This window comes from Equus przewalskii, chromosome 16 (assembly GCF_037783145.1).
Source record: "Equus przewalskii isolate Varuska chromosome 16, EquPr2, whole genome shotgun sequence".
NCBI lineage: Eukaryota > Metazoa > Chordata > Mammalia > Perissodactyla > Equidae > Equus > Equus przewalskii.
Genome location: NC_091846.1, coordinates 1,390,469 through 1,410,159, shown reverse-complemented (window position 1 = coordinate 1,410,159; position 19,691 = coordinate 1,390,469). Strand labels below are relative to the sequence as shown.

General features: G+C 35.1%; 1 protein-coding gene across 6 annotated transcripts in view; it reads right to left on the bottom strand.

Annotated features, from left to right (window-relative positions):
- Positions 1-19,691, bottom strand: part of IFT88 (intraflagellar transport 88) — a 135,562-nt gene that overhangs the window by 93,939 nt on the left and 21,932 nt on the right. For 4 of the 6 annotated variants that reach the window (XM_070577828.1, XM_070577831.1, XM_070577833.1 and 1 more), the window contains 10 exons: positions 16,551-16,607; positions 15,354-15,407; positions 14,663-14,726; positions 13,830-13,899; positions 10,258-10,348; positions 8,939-9,043; positions 7,742-7,844; positions 6,634-6,748; positions 4,035-4,266; positions 2,649-2,719 (listed from right to left, as the gene is read on the bottom strand). In XM_070577828.1, coding sequence (XP_070433929.1) covers positions 2,649-2,719; positions 4,035-4,266; positions 6,634-6,748; positions 7,742-7,844; positions 8,939-9,043; positions 10,258-10,348; positions 13,830-13,899; positions 14,663-14,726; positions 15,354-15,407; positions 16,551-16,607 — 962 coding nt within the window. The remainder of the gene's footprint in view (positions 1-2,648; positions 2,720-4,034; positions 4,267-6,633; positions 6,749-7,741; positions 7,845-8,938; positions 9,044-10,257; positions 10,349-13,829; positions 13,900-14,662; positions 14,727-15,353; positions 15,408-16,550; positions 16,608-19,691) is intronic. The other 2 variants (XM_070577830.1, XM_070577832.1) reach the window with 1 other exon arrangement.

The window sequence follows — 19,691 nt, the reverse complement described above, 5'->3', positions numbered from 1 at the left end:
TTCGTTTCAATGTCAATGATGTCTGTTCTTTTATTATTTCTTTCCTTCTTCTTCCTTTGGATTGACTGCTCCTTTCTCTAGGTTTTTGAGCTAGAAGCTTAGGTTACTGATTTAAGACTTTTCAACTGTCATTCTAATTGCTTTTCCCTTACGTGTTGTTTTTTGCTGCCTCCTTTCAAGACTTCTTATTTGTCTTTAATTTTCAGAAATTTAATCATGATATATCTTGCTTGGGTTTATCCTCTTTGGGGTTTGTTCCATTTCTTGTACTGTAGGTTTATTTTTCCTGCCAAATTTGGGAAGTTATCAGCCATTATCTCTTTAGCCCAATCTCTTTCTCCTCTCCTTCCCAGACAGTGATGACACAAATGTTAGATTTTTTTGTTATAGTCCCAGAGGTCCCTGAGGCTCTGTTCACTCTTGTTTTTTAGTCTATTTTCTCTCTGTTGTTCAGATTGGGTAATTTCCATTTTCTATCTTCCAGTTCACTGAATCTTTCCCCTCTCCCCTTCATTTTCCTGTTGATCCCATCCCCTCAGCTTTTATTTCAGTTATTATATTTTTCAGTTCTAAACTTTCCACTTGGTTCTTCCTTATAGCTTCTATTTCTTTGCTGAGATGCTATTTCTTTTCTGATGGTTTTTATTTTTCATTTTAAGCTTATTCATAATTGCTTGTTGAAGCATTTTTATCACAGTTGCTTTAAAATTTGTCAGATAATTCTAACATCTCTGTCGTCTCAATGTTGGCATCTCTTGATTAGCTTTTTTCACTCATTTTGAGATCTTCCTGGTTCTTGGTATGATGAGTGAATCTTGACCGAAACTTGGACATTTTTGCATTATAGACTCTGAATTTTATTTAAATCTTTGTTTTAGCTGGCTTTCTGACACCACTCCAGCAGGGAAAAAAGAGACACCACCTCATCACTGCCAGATAAAAGAAGTCCAGGTTCTCCACATGGACTCCTCTGCCACCCAAAGTGGGAGGGAGTCCTTGTTCCTACTGGGTGGAGTAAGAGTTCCTACTTCCACCATGGTCCCTACTGACACCACAGTGGGGTGGCCTTGTTACTGCTGAGTGATGATAAATATCCTGACTCTCCGCTGGTCTCCTCTGACACCACCCCAGGAAAGGGGGGCAGGAGTAGCTCATTACTGCTGGGTAGGGTGAAATTCCAGGCTTCCCAGGTGCTATCTGCTGACACCACAGAGTGGGGGACTCATTAAAGGCCTTGGAGATTAAAGTCCTTGCTCCCTACTTGATCTTTTGGGGTAGAGGGTGTCTAGGCTCCCGCTTGGCTTTTGCTGGCATAAGCAGGGGTGGGGATACAGTTTTTCTCTGTGGTTTTTGTCTAAAACTTTCCTGTCTTGCTAGCCTACCCCTTTCCTTGTCCTTTGGCTAAAGAAAGCAGGCTTTTTGGGTTTTTCGTTTTTTTTTCTTAAATGTACTCATCAGCATTTTCTGACTGCCAGCTTCTTCAGCTGCAACTCTGGGAAACGTGAGGGGAACTCAGTGCTATGTGGTTCCTCAGGTCCGGAGGTTCCTCGCTGCTACCCTCTTCTCTCCATCTTTCTTCTTATATTTGTTTTATATATAATTTCCAGGGTTTTTATTTATACATTTATATATTACATTATATAATAATTGCATATTTTTTTGGGAAAAACAGGGAAAAGTACGTCTACTCCATCCTCCAAGAATTACAAGTATCTTGTTTTATTTTTAATGTTAGACTAATTCCTAAAGATTAAGGGCCCTCCAAACATATAATAGAATACTATTCAGCCTTAAAAAGGAAGCAAATCCTGTCACATGCTACAACATGGACGATCCTGAAGGACATTATGCTAAATGCAATAAGCCAGGCACAGACAAAGTACTATGACTTCACTTATATAAGGTAACTAGAATGGTCAAATTCACAGTGACAAAAGTAGAAGGGTGGTTGCCAGGGGCTGGGGGCAGGGGGCTAGAGAGCTGTTGTTCAATGGGTACAGAGTTGTAGTTTGAAGGGATGAAAAGAGTTCTGGGGACTGGTTACAACCAATGTGAAAGCACTTAACACTACCAAACCATAAAGAATTATGCACCATGGTTAAGATGGTAAATTTTACATTCTGTGTATTTTATCACAATTAAAAAAAAATTAAAGGTCCTCTATCATGTGATATACTATTATACTTGTTGCATATTCAATAAACATTAGAACTTTCAAACTATACTTGCCAGAGACTAGGTACCATATCAGAGGAAGGAAGAAATGAAATAAATAGAAAGAATTTTGTCTTTGGGAGTTGAAATTTAATTGAGAGGCTGGACAAAAATACATAAAGATATAATTTTTAAAATAAAGGTAATACAAAACAAAATTCCAATATTGCACCAAATGAAGAGGGAAAGTTAATTATAAAGAAATAGTAAGAGTAACTGAGTAAGAATCATTGGGATCAGCATGAGAACTGAGGTTATTTGAAAGAGGAAAGAGAACCCAGTGAAGTATAGAAATGGTGAAACAACAGCACTATTCAAGACATACGGTGAATCTAGTAAGTTTTGAAAGAAATCATCAAAATGCACATTTAACTCTTTTATAAAAATGAAACCTACATTACTAAGTTCTAATTATTAAGTGCCCAAAATATTACCTTTCACGTTCCATTTGCCTTAAATGATCATTTTTTATAGCTTCAATCACTAAGTTAGTATGTGGATCATCCTGGGAAAATAAAATTGTAAAGAAAAATGAATAATTCAGAAGTAAACACCAAGAACTTGGATTTCTAGTCAACCTCACCACTAATTAGCTGTATAAAATGTAGGGTAAATTCGTCTTTCTAAATTATTTTTCCTTACACAAAGTAGATCTTTTTTCTTATTTCTCCGCTGAACTAACATAAATTCTAAGCAGCTGGTAAAAGGTCAGGCCGGAAAGAATATGATCAAGTACACAGAAGCTGTGTGACGTTACACATTCTAAACTCAAATATAAATGCTTTAATGATCACCAATTACCTAGTATGAGCCATATCTCTACTCCCACAGATGATTTTTTTCACAATATATATAATTTTTTTCTCAGCATGAAAGTAATATATAATAGTTAACATCTACCCAGCACTTACTATATTCCAGGTACTGTTTTAAGTATTTCACATGCATTACCTCATTTAATCCTCACAACTCTATAAGGCAGGTTATTATAATTAGTCCTATTTTATATATAAAGGAACTGAGGCACAAGGAGAGTCAGTACTGAGTGATGGAGTCAGCCACTATGCTGCAACACCCTTATAATCTGTGAAAAAAATCTATGAAGTTTATCTTAGGAAACTGACATTGTTACACCATTTTGATGTATAAATACAGGCAATTTCATAGGGTTTGACTTAAAATAAAATAATATAGTAGTATACCAATAATGTATGTGTAAAAATATGGAAAATATTTTAAAAGCATTAAAAAAAATAATCCCATTGCCCAAAAACTACTGTTTCAATTTTGGTGTATTTTCTTCTAGTTTTGTTCATGAATGGGTGTATATCTGTGTTTTCTCACTTAACATAACATATTTCCTCAGGTCTTTGAAAGTATGACTTTTGTATTATGCTCCACTCTACGAATAAAGATAAGGAATTACTTCTTTCCATTCTTGATATATTTAGTATATTTTAGTTCCCTCTGCTCAGCAACGACTGAAGAAATAGTCAAAAAAGGCTTTAGGATTACTTGGTCAAGATATTACTCTTAAAGAATGACATGCAACCTTATTTTTCATAACATTCTTCCCCCCCTTTTTTTTTTTACTAAAATTGTCTGTTTTAACCATAATCCCTAGCTCTATTTCAATAGAGTCCCATTCTCAACCTAATTTAATAACAAATGAAAATTATAAAATGCATTAATTAATTAAAACATATTAACATAGGGCTGGGAGAAACCTAAGAAGTCATCCATTCCAACTTTTCATTTCTGGAAACAAAAAAGCATGGATAACTAAGATCTGGCTACATAACAGTCTTCTTCATACTCACATTTGGTGAAATATATTTATCATCTTCATCAATTTCTAATGGAACAGCAATCAATTTTTGGAATGCCTTCTTCATTTTTTCTTGATCTCCAACAGCAAAGTAACTAAGAATTAGGTTGAAGCCTGCCTTCAGATTTGGTGCCATACTCATTATGTGCTCAAATGAATTAATAGCATCTGAATACTGACCAGTTTTAATAAATGTAACTCCAATGTTCTGCAGGATTTTAATTCTAAAGAAAAATAAACACAGATTAGCTTTAAAAGTCTGGACTCTTTAATTGGTAGTCAAGACATTCCACAAATAGTTTCCTCCTTTTCTTTCCCACTTTATTCTTTTGTTTTGTTTTATTAAAGCTTTACTGAGGTTTAATTTACATATCATGAAATTCACTTGTTCTAAGTATATGATTCAGTGATTACTGCTGTATTTACACAGTTGTGGGACTATAACTACATTCTTACTCTAAGTCATTTCCATCACCCTAGAAAGAAAACCTGTGCCGATTAGCAGTCACTCCCCATTCTCATGTCCAGCCCTAGGCAACTGCTAATCTACTTTCTGACTTCCTGGATTTGCCTTTCCTAGACATTGCATATAATGGAGTCACATAATATGTGATATTTTGTGCTGGCTTCTTTTTATTCGGTGAGGAAGACTAGCCCTGAGCTAACATCTGTTGCCAATCTTCCTCTTTTTGCTTGAGGAGGATCATCCCTGAGCTAACATCCGTGCCAACCTTCCTCTATTTAGTATATGAGACACTGCCACAGCATGGCTTGATGAGCAGTGTATAGGTCCACACCCAGGATCTGAACCTGCGAACCCCAGGCCACTGAAGCAGAGCACGTGAATTTAACCACTACACCAACAGGCCAGCTCCAAGTGTCTGGCTTCTTTTAATTAGCATAATCTTTTGAAGGTTCCTCCATACTGTAGCATGTGTCAGTACTTCATTCGTTTTATATAGCCAAATAATGCTCCATAGTATGAATACACCACATTTATTTATCCGTTGCCTACTTGATGGACATTTGATTGTTTCCATTTTTTGGCTATTATGAATAATGCTGCTATGAACATATGCAAACAATCCCTTGTTTTCATTTCTCTTGGGAATATATCTAGGAATGGAATTGCTGGGCGTATGGCAAATTTGTATTTAACTTTTTAAGAAACTGCCTAAGTATTTTCCAAAGTGGTTGTACCATTTTATATCCCCAATGTACGAGGTTTCCAAATTTTCTACATCTTCTTCAATACCTGTTATTATCTTTTGATTAGAGTCATTCTAACGGATGTGATCTCATCTTATTTGTAACCACTCCTCAACAAAATGCCTCTGTTTCAACTAAATTTGTCTATTCATAATTGTCTGATCAGATCATAAACACTGTCATTTCCCTGACTCTCCTCTGGCATCCCCGTGTCTGGAATGTCACCCTTCTCTCCTCTCACTTAGACCGCTCTCACAAAATCTTTCCTGACCATTCCCGTTCTCAAAAGTTATTCCCTCAACTGAATTACTACAGCAACCCTTAAGTATTGATTATTAAGCGCTTAACCTACACTATCTAATATTATCATCTTTGTCTAAAATGTTCAAATTCTTGGCCTCACCTGGGTTCAAAGTACCTCAACAACATTGTGTTCATAAGCTATTTACTGATGATAATGAGATATCATGCATAATTCAAAAATAAATGATCACTAAAGGTGGCATTTACAAATAAATTAACTTTCACAGAGGAACTGTACTGTGTCTAGGGGAAATTATGACCAGTAAACATCCTGGAAACCTTCTATGTTCCCAAGGTTATTACCAGACCATAAGGTAATTTACTGTTTCTGCTCTTTAAATATTATAGGAATAGAAAATATCTCAGCTTCACTCACCTCCCCATCCTCTAAGATTTAAAACCAATCGCTTCCTTTTGCTATTTTTTTTTCCTCTTTTAAGGAAGATTAGCCCTGAGCTAACATCTGCTGCCAATTTTCCTCTTTTTACTGAGGAAGACTGTCCCTGAGCTAACATCCGTGCCCATCTTCCCCTACTTTATATGTGGGATGCCTACCAAAGCATGGCTTGCCAAGCGGTGCCATGTCTGCACCCGGGATCCAAACCAGGGAACCTTCGGCCGCCGAAGTGGAACATGTGCACTTAACTGCTGAGCCACTGGGCTGGCCCCTCCCTTTCACTATTTTACTCTCAATCTATAACAAGAACGAGGGTCTTAATTTCTAGCCTTGCTTTCCAGATTCTGGTATGTTCTAAAAGACTGTTGTTTTGATTTTGTGTTGGCAATAAGTTGTATTTGGTGTTAATGGCCTGCAGGGTTATACCCTACATAGGCCAATTAGCTTAGTTTTACGTTAACTGATCAGTTATTATGTTTTTAACCCTTAACTTGTCATTAAACAAATGTGTGCAAGCAGTTATAAGGAAAATAGACCAAAACACTAAAGATATAACATAAATCTAACACTTCTCATGTACAAACACCTCAAAATGTTCAATCTCCTAACAACAGGTCAGAAGAGTTATCTTGTTTCTGAAAAATAACACAAATTTTACAAAGTTATCATTATGTAAACTTACCTCATTTCTTTATGGACACTTGGAATTTGATCTAATGCCATTCGGTAGAATTTAATGGCTTTGGAATAATTTCTTTGCTTTAAATAAATATTTCCCATATTCACTTTCAATCTTCCTAATGAAAGAAATTAATGAATTTAACATTCTATTTTTTCACTTTTTCTATATATTTTAGATGACCTTAATTCATATCCTTTGAAGCTTTTTTCCAAGTTTGAAGCTTCAGATACTACCTAAAATTCTCACTTTAAAACAGTTATACTGTTTTCATGTATCTGCACACTAATCTTCTGTGAGGAAATGTAACAAGATAGACGGATTCCTGAAAATATGGCTAGAAAACAACTAATTCACAACTTAAACAATTTTAATTAATTTACGATTTTAAACAATTTATAAAACTGGAGTTGTGTTCTTCTAAGAAAAACAAGGGATTTTAAAATTAGACTCAGTAATGCCACACACATTTTAATATGACATCAAAGAAAATATTCTGATAAACTTTAATACTGCTACCAAAAAACTACACAGTATAAATGCTAAATATAAACTATGGTCTCTTGGGGATAAATTACAGAGGGGAAAGCATGTTCAAAGGGGTTCCCACGGCTCATTTCACTTGTGATGACAGAATACATTTTTTGTTCACTATTAGGTAATATACCTCACATCAACCATATTTCTTCATTAGTATTTGCGTGAATTTTCATATAAATAGTATGTTTAAGCAGGACACATCTATATAAATACAAATTTGTTTAAAGAATAGATCATTTCAGGGGCCGGCCCTGTGGCCGAGTGGATAAGTTCTTGCACTCTGCTTCGGCAGCCCAGGGTTTCGCCGGTTCGGATCCTGGGCGCAGACGTGGCACCGCTCATCAGGCCATGCTGAGGCAGGGTCCCAAATGCCACAACTAGAAGCATGCATAACTAGAATACACATAACTATGTACTGGGGGGCTTTGGAGAGAAGAAGGAAAAATAAAAATTAAAAAAATTTTTTTTAAAAAGTAGATCATTTCATTATAAGGAAGCATAAGGTGGGGAAATGTAAATTAACACTACAAAAGAACTAGACTTATTGGAAAAACTGACTATACACACATACCTGCATTGCTAAACATCTTATTTTTCACTATAACTTGATACGTGTTTAGTGCTTCAGCATACATTTCATTAGCTGAATACTGACTGGCCAAGTTGAAAAGAACCTACGGAGAAAAATATTGCAAAAAGACAAAAAATGACCATTTTAGGCCCCTTATGCCTATAATCTTTCTAGAGATTAAAATCCTATAACAAAGTTAGCTGCTTATCTCAAGACACCAAGCCACTTAGGAAATGAAGTATACAGAGAAATGTCTTGCATTCCAAATGAAACAGAGCACTGAGCCAAGTAGAGCTGTCCTCTAAATTTCACCTTAATTTTCTATGTGTTCTTTCTAATTTAGGCAGTATTTGCCATCCGTTAATCTAGGAAGACCTACAAAGAATAAACGTGTATTGTTAATGTTGCTAGTGATAACAGGAATAAGCAAGACAGTGGACCAAATTCTCTTCATAAATTAAACATCATGTGGAAATATCTTAAACTTTAATTTGTATAGTATTTCTCTATATGCAAAAATATAATTTAAGTCATTAAGGTACAGTAAATTATCTTCTTCAAGGTAAAAAAATGATCATAAATTATTCCCTAATCTAAAGAGTCCATGGAATTTAAAAATATTAGTTATAAATAGTAAAATCTAAAAATTCTTATTAATCAAAGTCTCAAATATCCTTTTTTCCATTTGTTTGGCATATGAAGACTTTGCCCACTGAAAATACACCCTTTTAACAGCAGTATAAGCATCAAGGAAGTGTCTTTCAAGAAGTAAGAAAATTTTGTTAGAAATTAGTTAGCTTTTTTCCCCCCTACCCTCACAGAAAACTGCTTTATTTGCCTAGTGTGAAGTTCTTGAAAATCGCAGACGAGAAAGTCCACATTAGAATCTCATTAAAGTAACCACACAGAACAGAGCATAAATATTAGCAATCTTCAAGAAATAAGAGTCACTGGATGGTGGGTTTGTGAGTACTTAGTAAGTGATTAAAAACAACTTAACTAAATAAAACAAAAAACAAAAAAACTTTGCACGGACCAAAGAAGAGAGTGTCTCATGAACTCAAGATTATTATTAATCTAATTCTGGGCACCTGAGGTCCAATGAGATTTAAAAAATAAACGAAAAAAGAAAAAAGACTTCTGGAATCTACAAATCCTAGCCAAAACAATTTTAGCCAACAGCAATTTCATACTTACTGAATAAGTTAAATCCAAATTGATATTTTCTGGAGTTGTAACTTGTTCTCGTTGTCTCACCAAGACTCTTTCTTTTCTTCCTGCATCTTTTGCCTTTTCTAAGGCCTGAAATCAAGTTTATACTTGGTAAACTCCTTGAGCATTAATTATGAGCACGTTATGCATTTGGGAGCTATCTGCATGATGCTTGGTTGGACACGTTATCCACCCTTGGATTCCTAGGATGCCCTGCAGGACTCTTACCATCAACTCCCCTTGAACACAAAAGAGCCCAGAGTATTTGTTTAAACTGGAGCTCACCATCATAAAAACCTCATGTGTTTTCCTGGGAAAGGAGAGAAAGTACAAGGAAGAAACTGTCCAGTATATTGCCCCAAGTCAAGTTTCTTCATCACCAGACCTTCCACCACCTTTTAGGACTGACCATACCTATTTACTTCTTTTTTCCTTGTAACTCCTGAATCTTTAGGTATTTTAATTCCTTTTCGTGAGACAGAAACCTGATGGATTTGTTTGGTTTCTGGGATGCTCAAAATACAGACAAGTCAAAGGATAACTGCTACACTGTCTTACAACTGATGCTTAGTTTGGTCTCACATCCTACTCAGGATGCCAAGAACCTTTTGTTATTTCCACTGAGAAACTAATCAGTTTTACAGACTGATTAATTCAACATGGGATTTTTTTTTTTAGGACAAGATAAAAAAGCGCCAGTTCTATGAGATATAAAAGTAGCTTTTTATACTGAATAATTCATTCTAATGGTATTCATTAATCTGACAATTATGTCACAGAAATTATATTCATATGGTATGACAAAGTAACATGAACAAAGAAAATTAAGAAAAAAGATTTAATAATAATAATAACAAAACAGAGTTGGATTCCTAAAAAGCAAACCACGACTCTACAGTTTACTTAAGAAAATATATTTTAGGGTAGTGAGGCTTAAATAAGAAAACAGCCCTTGGTACTGTGTGGATCAAGGAAGCTATGCCTCTCAGCAGGCTCTGAGTCTCATCCATAGCCCACCAGGCTGCACAATTCAATCAACCACGACATTAGAATCTTCTTCCCTACTGAAACGTCCAACATCAAACAGTGTAAAAGCAGCCAAATGTTTTGACATCAGAGCTTATGAAGCACAGTTACAATTGCAGGTTCTCAAAATAATTGCTTCAGTGAAAACATATGGCCAGTCAATAGCAAAACAAAAATATTTAACTATACATATGCTTGTAAGTATGCATATATTAAGGCAGACACACACATATAACACACACTTCATAACCTTGAATTCTATTAGTTTATGAACTTACCAGTTTTAAGTCTCCACAACCGTTGGCAACACAGCTTTCTTCTACCAACTCATTTACTTTCTTCTCTAATTGTCTAATCTTTTCTTCTGGGCTATTAAAGAAAAAAAGTAAGTGTACTTTGAATCATTCAACCACTAATAATTATACCAAAATCTAATTTACTTTTAGCATCACCCATTACGTGCTTTTAAACCTTAAGAATAGGTCACAGATAAGATAAATGTATAAAAGCCATTAAAGAGCAAACGTACTACTGTTTTTAATAATTACATTAAATAATTGTTCATAATAATAGTAAACATACCTAAAATTTATTTAGCCCAAGTATCATTTAATACTGATCTAAATGCTTTACCTTAATTATGGCATTTAATCCTCATAATAACAACTGATACAAGTGCTATCATTATTCTCATTTTACTGATAGGGAAACAGGTTTAGGAAGTGAAGGATTATGCTCGAGATTATTCAGCTAGTAAGGTACAGAGCCAGGATCTAAATCCCAGTCAGGTAGCTCTAGGATCCACACTGTTATATTATCATCCCCAAAAGAAGGCAGATCGTTTTTCAGATCCTATGGCAAAGGAAAACTTTATCCTATGGTTAGGAAAACTGAAGTCCCTCCAAAAAGAGATAAGACATTATTATTTACTACCAGATAGGTACTCTGGAGAAGATTCCTAACAAGACAAAGAAGTTTAAAAATCCTGATTCCATTAGTAACAAATGGAGTATTCCCAAATCAGTCTCATTTCAAAAGTAACACTGATGTTGTTTTGTTACCACATTCTTCCAGCAAAATACCACAGTACTCTGAATGTACATTGGTGCCTAAATAAAATTTTACTACAAACGTATCAGAATACACAGTTCTCTTAATTCTCTATAAATGGATTTTTAAAAATACTTTTATTTAATTTTTAAAATTTTTTTATTTTTCCTTCTTCTCCCCAAAGCCCCCCAGTACATAGTTGTATATTTTAGTTGTGGGTCCTTCTAGTTATGGCATGTGGGATGCCGCCTCAGCATGGCCTGATGAGCGGTGCCATGTCCGTGCCCAGGATCCGAACTGGTGAAACCCTGGGCCACTGAAGCAGAGGGCAGAAACCTAACCACTTGGCCATGGGGATGGCCTCTATAAATGGATTTTTTAAAAGAATACAGGAATAAATTTAATAGTATAGATTTGTCTATAGAATCATATTCTTTGGTGGAACCTGACTACCAATTTAGTCAGATGGGATACAAATTTTATTAGCTTATAAAAATCCACAAAATTCTAACTGAGCAATGAGCATAATAATAGATGGTAGTTTTATAAAGGTTACAACGAAGTACAGAATTCTGTTTTCTAGTTATCTGAAACACTCTAATAAATGTCTTTAAATGTTGCTTACAGATTGTTATTATTAAACCTAAAATATAAAATTTTAAAGATAAAAATCTGTAAGAAAACTCTATGAAGATACTCAAAGTAACTATCTTGTCCCTACCAAATGCCAGAAAAATGAACTCTATATGAAAACACTGTTGGATACCTACCTATCCTTCTTCCTTGCATGCAAAATCTAAGATAGTCAAGAGTCTCATTCTCTTGCCAAATGTTTGGTTCAGTCATAGGATTGTGAAGCATTTCTGGCCAATGAGGAAAGAAGACACACCTGCTCGGGGTAGAAGGTACCTGGAAAGATTTTCTTGACTTTTTAAAAGCAATCGAGGAGAGGGGCCGGCCCAGTGGTGCAGCGGTTAAGTGCATACATTCTGCTTTGGCGGCCTGGGGTTCACCAGGACATGGCACTGCTTGGCATGCCATGCTGTGGTAGGCGTCCCACATATAAAGTAGAGGAAGATGGGCATGGATGTTAGCTCAGGGCCAGTCTTCCCCAAAAATAAATAAATACATAAATAAATAAATAAAAAGTAAAATAAAAGGGACCTAGGTAAGCTGCCGGTGGAGCAGTGGTTAAGTTGACGTGCTCCGCTTTGGCAGCCTGGGAGCCTGGGGTTCACTGGTTCAAATCCTGGGTGCAGACCTACACCCTGCTCATCAAGCCATGCTGTGACAATACCACATACAAAATAGAGGAAGACTGGCACAGATGTTCGCTCAGGGCCAATCTTCCTCACCAAAAAAATTAAAAATAAATAAAAATAAAAGGGACCTAAGACTGAGAACTTTCTGACTCTAGGTTTTATCAACTACTTAGAGGTTTTGAACTCTCATGGCTCCCTTGGGAGCATAAGGATGGGGCAGCTTTCGAGAAAAACCAAGAGAATCAAAGAGAAGCTGAACCAGGGATGATGTTACTGAGCAGTTAAATTAACCATCCCTAGAACAGCCCTTCCTTCAGATTTCCCATTATATAATATAATAAATGTTCTTGTTGTGTGTCTGTTTTTCTGATGAGTCTTGTGTTGTTAGCAAGTGAAATGATCCTAAATGACATAATATTTAAGTAAAATAACATACTTTTATTAGCAAACATGCTGCCATTAACTAGGATACAAAGTAATCCGATTTTCTATAGAAGTTCCTTGTTGGCAAAAAAGGGAAACTATGTAATTTATACAACAGCCCAAATACTGGGTTTTAAGAATTACAATTTTAAAAACATCTATTATATAGAAGCAAAATAAAACATACTGGTTAATAGCATAAGCTCTGGAAGAGACAACCTGGGTCAAATCTTAGTCCTGCCATTTATTGTGTTACCAAGATCTCCGTGCTTTACTTTCTCTCGCTATGAACTAATGATAAAAACAGCTCAGTCTTCATTTATTTACAGCACTTGCATAGTGCTTGGCACACAGTGAGTACTTGGAAACACTGGCTTCTATTACTATTTGTAAAATGTGTACATCAGTGGTACTCAGGTATCAGTACATGTATACAGCTGAATTTATACCACAGCTTTTTGGCTACTCTGTAGCCACTTGCACAAAAGTAAGTTAATTCTATAAAAAAATTAAATTTCTCAATATTTTTCTTTTTAAAGATTTTATTTTTTTCCTTTTTTTCCCCAAAGTCCCCTGGTATATAGTTGTGTATTTTTAGTTGTGGGTCCTTCTAGTTGTGGCATGTGGGACGCCACCTCAACATGGCCTGATGAGCAGTGCCATGTCCACACCCAGGACTCAAACCGGTGAAACCCTGGGCCATCAAAGCAGAGCGTGTGAACCTAACCACTCGGGCATGGGGTCGGCCCCCCTCAATATTGATAAGATAACTAACCTTTTATTTGTTCTCTTAAATCTTTTCTTTGAAATGTCCTTTTAAAATAAGCACATCTTACTCCATTTACAATCCCATTTGGCCTTCAAGAGAATACTGGTGCTCATAAAAATTAGACATATCTTCAAGCCAAATAATATTATAATAAAACTTTACAGAACACACATAGCTGTTTTTCTTAGACTTGATTCTTTTGCTAGTTTCAAGAACTAAGGATGATGTTTTGATTACTATCCTGCTGACACAAACTTTTAAAATACTTAAGAATTATATATTTGTAAAATAAAAATACAAAACATGCAACAACAACAACAAAACAACAGCCTCAGGACTTGCATACCTATCTTCGTTTTTGGCTTCCAGAGGAGGAGCAGGGCCTCTTGACTGACCAAGGGGGTCAAACGCAGAGCCTGAGACACAATTCAAGAGTGCGCATTTAATTTGCGATGCAGCATAATTGAAGAAAAATGAAACATTGCACAACTTACTTAATTTACCTATTTATAAAATGGCTTAGATTCCTTATTTATAAAATGGGAAGGACATTTATTATATCTAGACAAAAATTTCATATATCAAGAAATTAGTAAGATTTTTAACATACATAAATCTATGTAAACAAAACTCATGTGTTAACATGTAAAAACAAAAATGAGATACTGTCTACTAGTATTTACTTCCTCCCACGGTAATCTATCCCTATTATGAACTCTAAATTATCAATCACGTCAGTAATAACCTGGTACTGGCTTTTTAATTTTCCTCATTGGTTTAATAAACATTAATTTTTGTCATAATTTTATTTTAAAACTATTATATGTAAAATTTACATATATGTAATTTACATATATGTAAACTTATATATGTAAATATTATTTTCACCTTTAATTTTTTAAATTGAGCCATAATTACATAAAATAAAATGCACACATTTTTAATGTACAAGTCAGTACATTTTGAGAGATTGCATGCCCGTACAACTATCACCCCAACTGAGATGCAGATCATTTTCATCACCCCTTTCCTTTCTTAATGTACCTAAAATAATGGCACATCTTATAATCAATGGCATGTTAGATTTTATTTTAACTGGTAATAATATTTACACATACAAAAACAGTAAAAAGATGAAAAGATCTGAAAGAAATTACTAGTAATGATAACATAACAAACCTCTCAAAGCTGCTTTCGTAAAACCAGCTGCTCTCACTGCTGTCATAGGTCTAGCAACTCCATCCTTAAAAGAATAAGAATCATTTAAAAAGTGTTCTTAAATAACATCTACCTCTTATTTACAGTTCTGTACATGACACATATCTTAATACAGCTCTAATTTTTAGCGCTTATTTTTAATCACTATCTGCTTATTCCTTACTTCTGCCTCCTCCTATGTCAATCCTGTCTCTACTTTCCCTTTCCCCTATAAAATTTCAGTTCCTTGATCTAACTGGGCTTACTGTCAGTTTGAAAAAAAAAACTAATGGATTTTTATATATAGCTTGTTAGCTAGCTGCTTTCCTACTTTCCGTTGGTCTCCTATGTGCCTACGAGAGAACCCACAGAAATTTCTGTAAATGATAGCACAGGAAAAATGGGCCCCAGAGTACACCACACAAGCAAAGTGTCAGCCCCATGTCCACTACTCAATGGGATTTCATTTGAGACCCGAGTAAACAAATCCAAAGAGACTCTGCCTCCAAATATTTAGAACAATCCAACCTGTAGCCCATGACTTAAAGAATCAGGGTCATTATGTAAGTAATATGTTCAACGTTTTAAGATAATATAATAAAGAAAAAAAAACTTTGGTAATATTCGAAGTCACAAGAGAGAGCCAAGATGAACAACCCCATGACAGAGATACCTGAAGAGTCCCTGTCATTGGTCTTCCCATTGATGATGCCAGGGATGTCTTGGACTAGTAAACAGAAAACTAAGTTAAAATGATTCTAAAAAACATCTACATTTAATTTTATAAACCAAGTTACAAAAGTTTTCTTCAAAACTTTTTTTCTTCATTCTACTGGCAAGTAAACCTAACATAATTGTTTCCATTTATCCCCTCAGCATATAGGATCAAACTATAAAACTCTAAAAGAGGTGTCAGCAAACCACAACCCTCAGCCTTTGTAAATAAAGTCGTATTGAAACACAGCCACATCTCATTTGTCTGCACACTGTCTCCGGCTGACTGCACTGCAAATGCAGGGTTGGGCAGCTGCAGCAGGGACTATCTGACCTGCAATCCCTAAACTGTCTGGCCCTTCACAGAAAAAGTCTGCTGTCTCCTATTCTGAAACATCACCAAAAATCAAACCCATGAGTAGTACACGCTTGGGCTGATTAATAACAGCATGTTTCACAAGACACACAGTTAGATTACATATGAGGCTACTTTCTTCATTCACATGTGGGGTGAGCATGAAGGCAAGTGCCCTGGACCTCCAGGTTCTGAAACCATTTTTCCGACCCCTAAGAAATATGATCATAAGGACTAGAAAAAGCTATTCTACTTCATTCTTCCATCTTTCTCCCATTCTTCTATTATTTCATGTAAGTTAAAACATCCAAATTTGAGCAAAGTTTAGAAGATTTTCCTCTATGGATTTTTATATAGCATCTTTCCTCCAATGATCTCAAATAAAAGACCCAAATACATGCCTCTGAAATTTTTCTTAAATTTTATTTTTTCATGTATTAGTTAGTAACTTTTAAAATTATACACATTGTTACATTTATATAACATATAACTTCACACAAAATATATGAATGGAATACACATGAGACTTGGTTATATTATACAGAAAATGAAAAGAAGTCAATTAACAAACACGAGGTTTACCAATAAAGGGGTAATATTTTCTGATATATTTACAATCAAAATGACTAGAATATTCAAAGTTATTAATCAAATTACACTTTTATAATGTTCATAACTACCCAAAATAGAAAATATATCTGGGTCATGGACTGAAAGACAGCCAAAGTTATGCAGAATTGCCTAAAGTGAACTCATGTATGAGAAAAAGCATCTTAATATCTTCAGCTTAAGAAAACCTACCCCATATCCAGTAGCTACAGGTCTAGTAACTGCTGTGCTTGGTATTTTAGCAGTTATCTTGGGGAGGAAAAAAAACATAGTTAATAGAATCCAGATTAAGCTATATAATAGAAAAGTAGAAAAGAAATAGAAAAGAGAGACATATTTATATAATATTTAGGATAATTTCTTTTACATTACCCTAAATATTAAGGAGCTCAGATATTTTAAGTATTGAGAAAAGGATTTATTCTATAATTAATTTTAAAGTAGAAAAGGGACTTCAGAATGACCTGAGATGCCAATAAGAAAGATTAGCTTTTCATGGTTGCATCTATCCTTCATTACGCGTATTTATTACTGCCATCCACTAGGATCTGGAGTCAGAGAATCTGGGTTTGAATCTCAGTGTGCCCTCTACTAGCTGTGTTTATTTTATCTCTTTGACCTTAAATTTTCTCATCTTTGAAATAAGGATACAAAGTATGCTGATCACATATTTGTAGTTGGAATCAAACAGGACCATGTAGATGAAAATGTCCTAAACATGTTAGTTATTAGGCATATTTGTTTGAAATATTTAATTAAAACATCATTAGTAGAAGAGTTCTACTTCTGGCTATGATAGACTACTATTTTAAACAACTTTATCACTAAGAACCACTAAAAAAGCTAGGGACAAAATTATTTTTGTAAAAACTCAGTCTGGTCACATGAGAGAACCATGCAGGCAGTGAAGAATTACAAGGTCTCAAGATAAGGAAAAGGGAAGGCTAGAGAGGTGAGCCTGCATTTGGGCCTGCTTTTCTCCTAGAGGCATCTGTTAATCCCAAAGGCATGGCTGAGAAGCTGAACATAGCTTTTTACAGACTCACAGGTCTTAAGAGAGAAACACTGGAGTTGGGGACCTGCCAAGGTGGCAGCACTGGTAATCCCCCAGGCTTTGGATTGTGATCTCAAAAGGCTACACTCTAAGACTGAAAAGTAAAGTAGAGGTATACCAGTCCTCATAAGGACTGAAGTCCAATTTACAATCAACTCAAACTCAACTGGATCAAGGTGGTCCAGGATTCCCAGTGCCTCTAGGGCCACAAGCAAAAGCAAATTCTCTCTAGTAAAAGATGAAATCACCTAGAGCTGTGCTATCCAATAGAACTTTTCTGCAGCTGCCCTGTCTGATAAGATAGCTGCTAGCCACATGTGGCTGCTGAGCATTTGAAATGTGGCTGGTGTAACAAGGACCTGAATATTCAAATTTTATTTAATTTTAAATAATTTAAATGTAAATACCTACATGTGATTAGTGGTTATCATACTGGACAGCAGAGAGATATAGCCTTAAATTATCCCTAAAATTTTTCATTTACAATGTCTAGCTTTCAATAAAAAACAACCAGACAAATAGGAGGCAAGACTACCTAACCAAAAGCCAAAAGAAATAAAAGAATGGAAAGAAACCCAGAAGGGGATAACACAATGGAAATATCAGACACCAACTTTAACATAACTATGCTTAATATGTTCAATGAATTAAAAGACAAGATTGACAGTTTCAGCAGAGAACTGGAGACTATAAAAAAGGAATAGAAATGTTAGAAGTAAAAAATCGTTGAAGATAAGGCAAAATTTGGCATTGTCCAAGACGTAGTAAAATACTAATATATATACTACATTCTAATAAGTTAAAGACGAGTATCGTAATCTTTAGGAAAACATTAAAAAATAGCTAAAGAATGTAAACTCCCAAGATAACAGTGGGAGTAAATGGAATAATAAAAACAATCAAACGAAAGAAGGCAAGAATAAACAGAAAATGAAACATAAAAGAGGCAGGAATAAGCAAAAAGCAAATAGTAAGACAATAAAGGTAGACCAAATCAGTAATTTCATTAAACGTAAATGGACTAAAATACTTCACTAAAAGAATAAGGTTATCAGACCGTATTTAAAAAACGGAACTCAATTACATGCTGTTAATAAGAAACACATCTTAAATATATGGATATGGAAAAGTAAGTAAAAAGATGGGAAAGACATATCACACAAACACTAGACAGAAGAGAGCTTGAATAGCTCTATCAATATACTAACATCTGACAAAATAGACAAACTATTACTAGAGATATAAGGACATTTCATAACAATGAAAAGCTCAATTTACCATGAAAATGTAACAATTTTAAATATTTTTGCTCCAAATATATAAAGCAAAAATCTAAAAAAAAGAAATAAACCCACAATCATAGTGTAAAATTTGACCATAACTGTCTCATTAATAATAGAACTAGTAGGCCCCCCAAAAAAGATAAGTAAAAATATCAAACACTTGAACAAAACCATAACAAAGTTGACCTAAGTGACAAATAACAGGTCTTAGAAAAAGCTAAAAAGAAAGGATATAGATCTCAGCAATTTTTTCCATGAAAACAAACACAAGGAAAGAGACCATCATTCTTTTTAACTACTTACTAATGACTTAATCTGTTTCTTTTGGGTCTTTTTATTCTTAGCATTGGATTGCTCTCTTCAGAAAGACTGGATCCTACACTGTCTCTTCTTTCATTCACCTTACACTCTCACCCGCAATGCCTTTCCTCTCATATCTCAAGGTCAGTCTTTTTTTTTTTTTTAAGGAGATTTTTTTTTTTTTTAAAGATTTTATTTTTTCCTTTTTCTCCCAAAGCCCCCCAGTACATAGTTGTGTATTCTTCGTTGTGGGTTCCTCTAGTTGTGGCATGTGGGACGCTGCCTCAGCGTGGTCTGACGAGCAGTGCCATGTCCGCGCCCAGGATTCGAACCGACGAAACACTGGGCCGCCTGCAGCGGAGCGCGCGAACTTAACCACTCGGCCACGGGGCCAGCCCCATCAAGGTCAGTCTTAACTGCACACATCATTTAACATTTAACTGTAAATTTATCTTCTAAGGCAGCCTCTTCTGATTGTTCTAACTAGTGATAAATAACCTCTCTTTGTGGTCCCATACCAATTTACACTCTTTTGTATGACAATATTACATGACGCTTTATAATATCTGTGTCCATTTTATTTTCCTTCCTAAGATTAGAAGGTCCTTTGGAGCTAGCTAGAATTTTATCCCTCTTAAGTGAGCCTTGTACCTTTCATATAAAAGCTATACAATTTTTCCCCATTTAATATAAGTA